The sequence below is a fragment of the Ostrea edulis genome, chromosome 1 (assembly GCF_947568905.1).
Source record: "Ostrea edulis chromosome 1, xbOstEdul1.1, whole genome shotgun sequence".
In the NCBI taxonomy this organism is placed as follows: Eukaryota; Metazoa; Mollusca; class Bivalvia; order Ostreida; family Ostreidae; genus Ostrea; species Ostrea edulis.
Window position 1 is genome coordinate 14431490 of NC_079164.1, and position 11250 is coordinate 14442739.

Consider the following 11250-nt stretch of genomic DNA (forward strand, 5'->3'; position numbering starts at 1 on the left):
TAGATCTACATTGTTACCCCCCACCATAAAATGACTACAACATACCGATTCTGTGTCCATCTGTCCATCACAACTTACTGTTCTCCTGATTTTTACAAATGTTTCCTATGCTTTTAAACTTCTGAGTGGATATTTGGTGTGTTGCTGTATGTCGATGAATTAAAAATCATATCTAAACCAATTTTTTTTTTACGCATTATAGTTGCAGATATTGGGTTGAATAGATGTACAGATGTATTTTGTTTTACATTGAAGACCTATAGATCAAGTTTTAGTTTAATTTCACTTACTCTCACTATTGTTACAGCCTATACTGCATGGACATTTTGAATTTCAAACAAGAGGCCCACAGGCCTTATCGGTCACCTGAATACTAGTGAAAAAGTATCACTACTTCCATGGGCTATGAAACCTAGGAAAAAATTTCCTGTTCTGAGTATCTAAGCTAAATTGGCCATGCAAGAGTAGCATTCCATAAGCTACGCAAGATCTGGAGCAATAAATGTAATAGCTGTGTTATTGTATGGCAGCGAGACCTGGAAAATAACAAAAGGGGATGAAAAACTTGTAGATACCTTCCAGCACAAATGTCTAAGGAAAATCTTAAAGATCTACTGGTCAATGAAAATATCAAATGTAGCAGTTAGAGATAGCAGGAGTAGCAAAGATCAGCACTGATAAAAACACGCAGATGGCAGTGGATTGGACATGTGCTACGGATGGATAAAAGAACACACCCATATGTAGCCCTTAGTTGGACACCAGAAGGAAAAAGAAAGAGAGGAAGACCGAAGGAAACGTGGAGAAGAACAATAGAAAGAGAGAGGAAAGAACTAGGTTTTGGGTCATGGACAGAGGCAGCAAGATCAGCCCAGGATAGAAGTAAATGGAGAGGACTTGTTCATGGCCTTATTCTCCACGAGGAGAGAAGGAATTAAGTCAAGTAAGTCACCCCGGGGATCATGAAATTTACAACTTTGGTAGAGGCCTTCCTGCTCTCCATCACCATGCATTTAGTTTTTCTTACACGTGTGCGGTTCTAGAGGGGAAGATTTTTTTAAAATTGGTCAATTTTGGGCAGTTTTTACCCCGCTCCTAAAGCCCCAGGGGTGCAGGAATCCTGAAATTTACAATTTATGTCCCCATTGTTCCAAACATGCTTCATACCAAATATGAAAAGAATTGGAATGATAGTTATCAATAAGTTAAAAATGTCTATTGTTCACACATTTAATAACTGACCATTTTGGCCCCACCCTGATACCAAAATCCCTACCCCTGGGATCATCTAATTTACAATTTTGGTAAAGGACTACCTGCTCTTTCTAAATATTCATTTAGTTTCAATATAGTATCAAAAACACTAAAGAAGATGTTATTTAAGTGTTTTACACATAAACACTATATAATACAAAGTTTGGCCCCGCCCTGGGGTCAGAACCCCTACCCTGGGGGTCATGAAGTTTACAATTTGGGTAGAGGCCTTCCTGCTTTCCATCACCATGCATTTAGTTTTTCTTACACGTGCGGTTGTTGAGAAGATTTTTGAAAATTGGTCAATTTTGGTCCCGCCCCTAAGGCCCCAGGGGTGCTAGAGACCTGAAATTAACAATTTATGTCCCCCTTGTCCAAAAGATGCTTCATACCAAATTTGAAAAGAATTGGACAGGTAGTTATCAAGAAGTTAAAAATGTTCAATTGTTAACGCATGACAACCGATTGCAATAGGTCACCTGAGTTTACTCAGGTGACTCAAAAAGCCAATCAAATTCACCTCCATATAGAACTGGATTTTCTGAACCTTTTCATGTAAGTGTATGTACCAGTTTATCAGCGCTGTATATGACATGGTACTTAAAATGGAGTTTAAAATCATCAGGAAAACTTATTGGAGGTCGTGCTAGGAGATCCACTATACTATAAAGTGTATACCAGTATTCTATTTTCAATCAGTATTTAATGTATGAATAAAGTAAAGCAAATCCTCATTGAATCACATTTGTTCTTTTGAATAAATAATCAATAAACTTTTTACTGATGATAATAAGGCACCACTTATCGCAGAGCCTTACCAATGGTGGATTCCTAAGATATTTATAAAGTTCTGTGTCGCAGTTCAACTAGTGGTATAAAATACTGAAATCCAACATCAATGAAAATGCTGCGATATTTATTGGGTGATTGACACGTTTTCCTAAATGGCTCTGATCACTGAAGTGGAACAGGTTCATTACAGATGTGTAACTGCATTTACCTTCCATTCCATTTTAGTAATCTGTTATTGATTTCTTCTGATGATGGTCATATAACACAACTAGTCAACCAACCAATTTCCTTCAGAGATGGATTTTTAAATAACAAGTAAATCATAGTCATGTCTGGACCAATTTACTTTTGCAAAAAGTATTGCAAAATAACAATCTATAAATTCACGGTTTAATGTCAGTTCTCTCTTCAGAATGCATGCTGGGAGTCTGCTTTGAAAAACTATGTACAAACAAGAGTGTCCATGAAAATCTGAAATATTAAGAGTAATTGTTGTCTACAGATTCCAGCCACTAATGTGCTGGTTCTCTTTTTTCAGTCTCCTCCCCTGCCCCCGTTCCGTATTTCTTTTGCCACCACATGATATACTCCATTTTCCGGATTTCCCGAGTAGCAAAGTATTTTGGGTACTGGGCCTTTTCCAGAGGATGCCAGTAGTCAACAAACTGAAAAGTACATTATAGTTCATCAAAACAGTAAAACACACTTATAGCGAAGTCCTGAGGACCAACACAATTTCAATTTGTTATCAAGTTAATTTGGTAAAACCAGTAAGTTCATAATATGTTTAAAAAATACAGGGAATAAAAGTCACTTCACTGTTAAGTGTGAATTTGTTATAAGCGGTTTTGCTGTAACCATGTTTTACTGTATTTGCAATTTTTTTCTTCTAACTATCAGCAACATATCCTTGTAATTCTTTAACCAGAACCATATTGTAGAATTCACAACTTACATAGTCTGGGAAATAAATGTATCTTCCATAACATGTTCCACCAGGAGACCAATTTTCTGAAAAAGGAAAATTGACAGTAACTTAAATTATAATGATACACATTTATTGAACCACAAAATATTTAAAATCTATTGATTTTAAGTAGACTTATATCAACACTTTGAATACCTGTATAATGAACATGCAATTTTGTGCACAATGTACAGAGACATACAAAAATTATTCTGTCAATTTTTGGTTGTGTGGTGGGTTGTTTTTTCTTGGGGGGGGGGGGGGGGGGGGGGCAATTTGTTTTCTTCAAAATAGCATTTTTCTGAACATATTGACCCAGTTTCACTGTATCTTATAAATAGTAGGTTTTCAGATTAATGCACACTTCATTTTGCCATTCTAACTATGTTTTTCACCTACATGTAATTACTAATTAGGACAAGGCAAGATTTTGTTTAGACTTTTGAGTTAGTATAAAATGAATATCTCTGAATACAAAAATGTTTATGCTACATATTAAGAATTTGTTAATAATTCCAAGAAATAAAATTGCAATCAATTATTGAAAAATTTCATTTTTTATGATTTACATAAGAAAAGCATGTCAGACTTGACATAGTTTTTCATGCATTATACATTTATCATATTTTAAATTGTATGATAATCTTCTTTAGAATTACAACTGAAGAATTACATAACAGATTTTTAGTACATGTACTAATTATATGTAATGTGTGCAGTATATAAATAATTCTTATAGGATGAGTCATTTAAAGGTCAAGTACGGTGATTTTCCTAAAACTTGAGTTTTATACAGAAAAATGTTTGTCGTACACTTATGGATTAATTTTCATGGCAATTTTGATAAAAATCACTTGGCGTGAATTACACGGCGCTATAAAACTTTTACCTAAGCGATCGATAAATGTGTTGTGACGTGAGTTATCGCTCGTAGCTTATTACGTCATCTGAGACAACTTTCCACTGCATTGATAGGGTTTTATAGTGTTTACATAGAAAAGTCCTGTATTTATGGTACAATGCGCTGCTTTGAACTGCAATGTGAAATCGGGACAGGGATTAAGTATATTTCTTTTCCCAAAAGATACTAAACTTCGAAGAATTTGGATACTGAAACTGAAAAGAGACACTGAGATTTGTGACAAGCCACGAGGATCAGTGAGTGACACTTTAATTAACGAGGATCAGGTTTCCATCAACCCTGACGCATCATCCAAACAAAGTGCAAAGTGATGATTAACTGGACATCCTACAAAACAAGTGGAGGGATGTATTTTAATTATATAAAAAGTTCAACCCAAAAAGGGGGGATGCACGCAATCCACCCCTCTCTACATCCACCACTGAATGTTTTAATGCGACATTGTATTCAATAGGTTTGCGATTGCACATAAAAATTAATGTCACCCATTACCTAGTTCGAATTGATTTTATTTCTTTTATTAAATGAAATATCTTTCGAATATTGTCGTACTCATACTATATTTATAAGGGACTCATCGTCATCATTTCATTTCTTCACTATATATATATTGAAAAAATAAAATATAGTAAAAATGGAAATGAATTTAATTTTAAAAACCCATTTTGATAAAACCTTATTTATTGCGAGGTCAGTCCAATTTCCAAAGCTTTTTTTTTTTCAAGTTCATTATGAAAACAAGTACAAGTTTTTCCTTTTCCTAATATGCTACATTCCTAATGTGCTACATATATATCATGAATCATTAAGGCAACATTTCACACCTCAAAATGCTACAATTCGTTAACTTTGTGCCGTAATATATCAATTTCGCATTTGACGTGTGTTGTGAAGAAATTACATGTACTAATAGGCCTAATTTACATTTTATGATATTGTATCTACATGTAAATGGTTTTTTGTTTTTTTTTAAAAAGGGGGCGGGGGGGGGGGGGGGGGGGGGGGGGGGGGGGGGGGGGTACAAATAACGTTGTGCACAATAAGTTTTTTTCTTTTGTCTTTTGTTGTTCTTTTTTCAAAAAGGCATTTTTCAGTTAAATATATATCTAGCTAAACACATTTTAATTTGAATCTGATCAATCTCATACAAATAAATCCCATAATAAAAAAAATACAAACGTGAGAGTCAATCTAGTTAAATACGCTCACAATCGCTACAATAGAGTATATGGCTAGTATCTATGAAGTCTGATTTTGATTAGCCTCGATTGTGTAAAATACAAAGGTTATCTTTTGATAGAACATTTTTTTCCAATATTATTCCCAATTTTCTATGGACTGGCCCGTTAAATAATTTCTAAATGAGATTCCAATGAGATATTTGTCGAACATATAAATGTATATATCATATAAATATTACTATCTGATGGTTTCGAAACGGGTGTAGGTACAAACATTATAAAGGTTGAATCCCTAAACTCAATTGTATCTACGGTATTTCATCGTCACTATCCACGGTGTTGCTAAAACTGGCAATTTCTCACAGAAATTAAAACGATGATATACAAGCGTAAACAACTACAATTGTCTCAGATGACGTCATAAGAAAGGGTGACAATCCCTTCATTCGTTTCTATAAACAACGATTTTGGAATAGGTATTTTGCGCATTTACCTGGATTTTAAAAAAAAATAAACACATCAATAAACTTTACAAAACGGGTTTTAATGAATTATAAACTTTATTTTCAAATCTATTTTTATTACACTTAACCTTTAAGCACAAAGTGTAAGAATATGTGTACTTACTGGCAGGGAATACCCATTTTGTGAGTATATCCGCTTCTGCTTCCTCTAACATTTTGGCAGCTTTAACATAATCAGCCTCATATTTATTTGCATCGATCTTCGCTCTTAATTCAACTTTGGACATCCTTGCATCAAGACTATGGATGAAAAAGAAATATGAGAGAAAGAGGCCTAATATTAATCATCAACATTTAACTATAATGAAAGTTGTTCCGCAGAGTTCATATACACTATTACATTGTATTCATCTAGTAAGTGTTTATACGACTAATACATAATTAATAGTGATAATATTTTGGTAATGAATGTTTACAAGTTTTAAGGATGTCGTATTCATAATTATAGACATGTGACTGGTGCATCTGCTCCTGATAAATTGAAAGGCTTGATCATGTTAGAAGTACATTACATATAATTCAAACTTATTGCTCTATCAGGAGCAGATGCATACAGAAGACTCTTGTTAATCTGGACACCAATGATTTTCTGTGTGTAACAGTGTTCGAAATCGGTTCAAAACTTGGTATAGACCACAGGTCTATTGCCAAAACAAGATGACATAGACCTCACTGAATTGGCATAGACCGCAACATTGAAAACAAATAACACAAATTCAAAACATTATTATTTACTTCTAATGTATACTTAGAAAGCATATTTTCTTTCCATTTCCATAACAATGTCCTCCTTTCCTCATAACGTTTATCAGACGTCGACTTTTGGGATAACTCTTATGCTTTAAATCTAGAAAATTGGCATAGACAATTTGGTCTACCCCAATTACAATTGGCATAAACCGGTGTCATTTGACATAGACTCGGTCTATCGGTCTATGGTTAATTTCGAACACTGGTGTGTATAAATAGACATACCGGTAAGTGAAAATTATCATAGCGTAGTTACACGATAGTGGTGATTGACCAAAGAGGTAGAAGTTTATGATGATAACTTAATTGGGACAATATTCTGTCATACAGATACGGTCAGCTAATGTAATGGACTACAAAACAAACTAAACTTACTTGAAAAATATTGCAACGATTGGTGCTTAGAAATTAATACCAATAAGACAAAAGTAGTCATTTTTAATAAATGCGGACACCTAATTAAAGAAAACTTTGTGTTTGGTAACATATGTATTGAATGTACTAACAAATATAAATATCTAGGAGTAATATTATCCTCCTGTGGTTTATTCAAGTAAGCAAAATCTGATCTATACAATAAAGCTCTTAAGGCCTCATTCAAACTTTATAAAGACATCAAATCTATCGATCCACCAATTAAAACATTTTTGCATCTTTTTGACCATATGGTAAAACCCATCGCCTTGTATGGCTGCGAGATATGGGGAACACTTTCAGCACGCATGCTGGAAAAAGACAGAGATTTATATGATATCTTTAAAAATTGGGAGGTAAAAAACCTGAATATTAAGTTTTGTAAACATCTACTGGGTGCCGGTAAAAGAAGTACTAATATTGCAATAATCTCTGAATTGGGTAGATATCCTATGTTCTGCTCTATAATCGAAAGTATTTTACTATATTAGCATAGACTTGAGAATTGCCCAGAATCATCCCTGTTATACAGTCCTTATACAGAGAATATCAATCTGAATTCAAATAATATAAATTGTTGGTACAAAAACATTAGTTATTTTAAGGGAAAAATGGGCATTTTGGTACCCAATTGTAAAAATCTTAAATTCTCATTTTTCAAAAACAAATGAAGAATCAGGTACGGAAACAATTTTTACTTTAATGGTCAAAACGACGTGATGAGGGTCAGAAATCAGGAAAACTCACAACATATTTTTCGTATAAAGAAAACTTTACTATGGAAAGTTATATATTTTTAGAATCCCTAGAATTAAGAAAAACTCTATGTAGATTTCGAATTAGTGCACATGACCTTCGAATTGAATGAGGAAGATATGAATTTACAAAAACCAATTCTGGCCAGAAGATTTCTTTAGAAAGAAACAAAAGAATATGTGAATTATGTAACCTTAATTGTGTAGAAGATGAATTTCATTTCCTTACTGATTGTCCATTCTATGTTGAAGAGAGAAATATGTTTTTTAATGGTATATACAAGCTCAACAAAATTTTTATCTATCTAACAAATAAGGACAAATTTACTTGGTTAATGATTAATGAAGACAAACCAGTAATTGTCAAATTGAGTGAATATTTAGTGAAAACTTTCAGAAAAAAAAAGTGATGCTTTAAAACTACAAAAATGATTGTAGTTTATTATTCATATATTGGTATAATACTGATACTGTCCATTTACTTGTATATATACATGATTAGCAATTCATATATGTATGTACACTTGCTTCCCCAACATGCTGCATCCACATGCAGTTTGCAGTCTATGTAACCTGTAGTTAATGTTGTAAACTTTCTTTCTTTTTTGAATTTCCTTCTTTATAAACTGTCTTACTGTTATGCCCTCTGGGTCCAAAATTGGAATAAACTTATCTTATCTGTCATTCAATAAATGGATATACATGTATTAAGGTACAGGTAGACTGAATAAACACAAGTACTGCACTGAAGCATGGTTCACTTTTAGTATTTTGCAATTAATTATACATGTAAAATATTATTAGCGAGCAAAGCTCCCATCGCGAAGTGACGAGCTCGCTCCAATGATTATGCAATTGAGTCACATGGTTTGCTCTTCATCAGATGAAAAATGATGGGGACTACCCATAATGCCTCCGGAAAAATGTCGTCGTCACTGCAGTATACTTCATTGACAACCCCGTAGATAAAACAAATAAATAGTTTGGAAAGTACCACAAATGATTTTAAATTCCAAAGAAGCTTTCCCATACCTCCGTACGTTTTGTTGTGGATAATTGATTGGTTTGAAAGAAAAAAATATCGCAGCTAATGATGATGTCACAATGCACTGTTTACTTCAACCGCGTTATATTTCCCGCGTTAAATGAAATGCCAAAAGTCGTGTTGTAAGATGTCATGGGTCTTCGCTCGTCTCAACGGTCACACCGTATACATATTAAAAGCAATGAAGTAAATGTATTGGTTGCTTATACATGTACAGTGTATCAAGATCTAACAGATGCAATTAAGTTCTGTAGACGATACATTTACCTGAATGATTCTGCTCTGAACAAAGCAGGGCTCGCGCTGCCCATCGCATTTGTCGCATTTTGCGATTTTTCAGAAAAATATGCGACAGAAATTCCGGAAATGCGACACGGACATTTCGTATTTTAGTATTCGTGCGCCATTTTGAATTTCAGCTGTTGGCATCCAAACAGCCTCATGGCTGTTTTACCTGTGCAGAATGTGGATACCCTGTCGCATGGGAACAATAAGACTTAGGGGCGTCTTGTTTATTTAGCAGTTTACACAAAACAAAGGGTTGATCCTCTATGTGCAGGTAGGTGTGAATGAAATGAACTTTGCGCGTGCCAGTTGCCTACAGTACATATCGTAATTATAGAGATACCCCGAGTCATTACTGGGGAGCTACCTGTTTTGTACTGGATGGAATAAAAAGTGTGTGATTGTGCACACAAGCTAGTCAATGGAAGATACTTCCGTGTTAATAAAAATATTTAAAATTTAATTTGTCGGTTCATCACAGTACAAAAGCGATTTCATCTAGAAAGGTAAACTAGAATGTTCAGTTATATTTTCTAATCCATTTGACGTTAGTATAGTGTATAAATAGAGGAATGTTGGGAAATTGCATTATTCTTTAGTTTGATCTATTTAGAAAATGGCCATGAGGAAACACAAAACAGTAGGTGCTTCTGAAATTGCTATCCTGTCATCTTTTGACTTCACATCATCTTAAGCCATTTAAAATTTGTTTCAGACTTCATGAAGTCCCTTCTCCTCTACATGATGAGATTCACCAAACGACCACTTTGTCATTCTGGATTTCAAGATGAAAACAGGATTATTCAGTGAAAATGTGATGTGAAACTATGATCATGTGTTATGTATTACAGTAATCAATTTTCAGTAACTTTGTCATCAGTGACTTTTTCTAGACTGCAAATTTAATGAGTAATATGTCATTTACACTACTAAAATGATTAATAAACATTTAGAAACTCATTTCTTGTCTTTATTTAATATAGCCAGTTTATATGCTATGAAATACTCCTATTTTTTTCTGGTATGAAATAGAATTGAGTCAACTTAATAGCCAAAAACAATATTTAGAAATAAAACCATGATTGTGCTGCAATGTCATCAGACTGACTAAAAAGCAATCTGCTGAAATACAATCGATTTTCACAATATCCTAATAATTATAGTGATTTGTGATAAAAGCTAAACAAAGCTATGTTGTATAAATTGTGTAAGAATAATCAGATATATGATATGTTGTATATGCCTCTTGAATATTATACATGAAATATAGATCTACAGTAAATGTGTATGAGTCGATGCACGCGCGCCAGGTTGCGACACAAAATTTTGGTCCAGTGTGAGCCCTGCAAAGGTGACCCGAATGACAAGACATTACTGTAAGTACACAATCTTTAGGATAGTATAAAATGTGGTCTGCATGTCACTGAGTAAGGTGGTCAGATAGTTTCATTCAATATTCACTCCAAAACCCCATCATAATTATGCTTAATAGCGTCACCAATATTAAAATGGTGAAGGTCTAACCAAGAGATTTTGTTTTGAAATGGAGAGTATTTATTCATTGGACATTTTAACTAAAATTCTTTCATAATTATCATCAGGTCAATGGAATGCACTTATATTAATATCATTTACCAGTAAGTGGAATGTGAAATGAATTAAACGTCTATAGGTTGGGAACACTTCCCCTATAGCGAGATGTTCTTGCTAAAACGCGATTATCCCTCTTTAGCGAGAAATAAACATTACCATAAACAGGAGTTTTGGCGTCTTTATTGAAAATAATGGCAAATCCCGTGCAATGCTGAATAAGTGCGACACGCACTCAACATGATACGAATTGTTTCTATGAAATTGACAACATAGTCATGAAATTGCATATCAAAGTTGCTGCGTAAGAGGGAAGCAGTCTGAAATCCAATACACATCGTGAGTGTTTTTGTTTTGATTCATAAACATTTTAGCACTTTTTCTTCTTTTCACGTGAATCATGAAAAGATGTACTCCGCGGGTGTTTTTCTCTGTTGTACGCGATATATTTATTCTCGCTAGAGAGGGATAATCGCGTTTTAGCGAGAATATCTCGCTATAGGGGAAGTGTTCCCAACCTGTTCAATGTCATGCAGATACACATTAAGGTTAAGCGAACACAGCACCCATCTCCTTCAGTTTACGATGACTTACGGATGACCTGCATTTGCTTCAAAGTTTCGACATGCCCTTTTGTAGTATCTTAATACCCTTTGTCCATGCGACAGATAGGTATATCTGAGATGTTGTGGGATTCTTGTGGCTGCCTTGTTACAGGTCGCCATATTTGATATTGGATCCCGATCCCGATAGGTTGATGCGACTTGCGTG

At 34.2% G+C, this 11250-nt stretch overlaps 1 protein-coding gene and 1 long non-coding RNA gene across 2 annotated transcripts; one reads left to right on the plus strand and one right to left on the minus strand.

Annotated features, from left to right (window-relative positions):
• Nucleotides 1-2372: 2372 nt before the first annotated feature.
• On the minus strand, nt 2373-11250 carry LOC125661004 (NADH dehydrogenase [ubiquinone] 1 beta subcomplex subunit 9-like). Its single transcript, XM_048892838.2, has 4 exons — nt 11074-11250; nt 5744-5880; nt 3002-3057; nt 2373-2711 (listed from the first exon to the last, which is right to left on the minus strand). Exons 1-4 carry the CDS (start codon nt 11202-11204, stop codon nt 2559-2561), a joined length of 477 nt encoding a protein of 158 aa, XP_048748795.1. The 5' UTR covers nt 11205-11250; the 3' UTR covers nt 2373-2558.
• Nucleotides 9018-9848, plus strand: LOC130051221 (uncharacterized). Its single transcript, XR_008799636.1, has 2 exons — nt 9018-9163; nt 9605-9848. It is a non-coding gene; the product is annotated as an uncharacterized LOC130051221 (long non-coding RNA).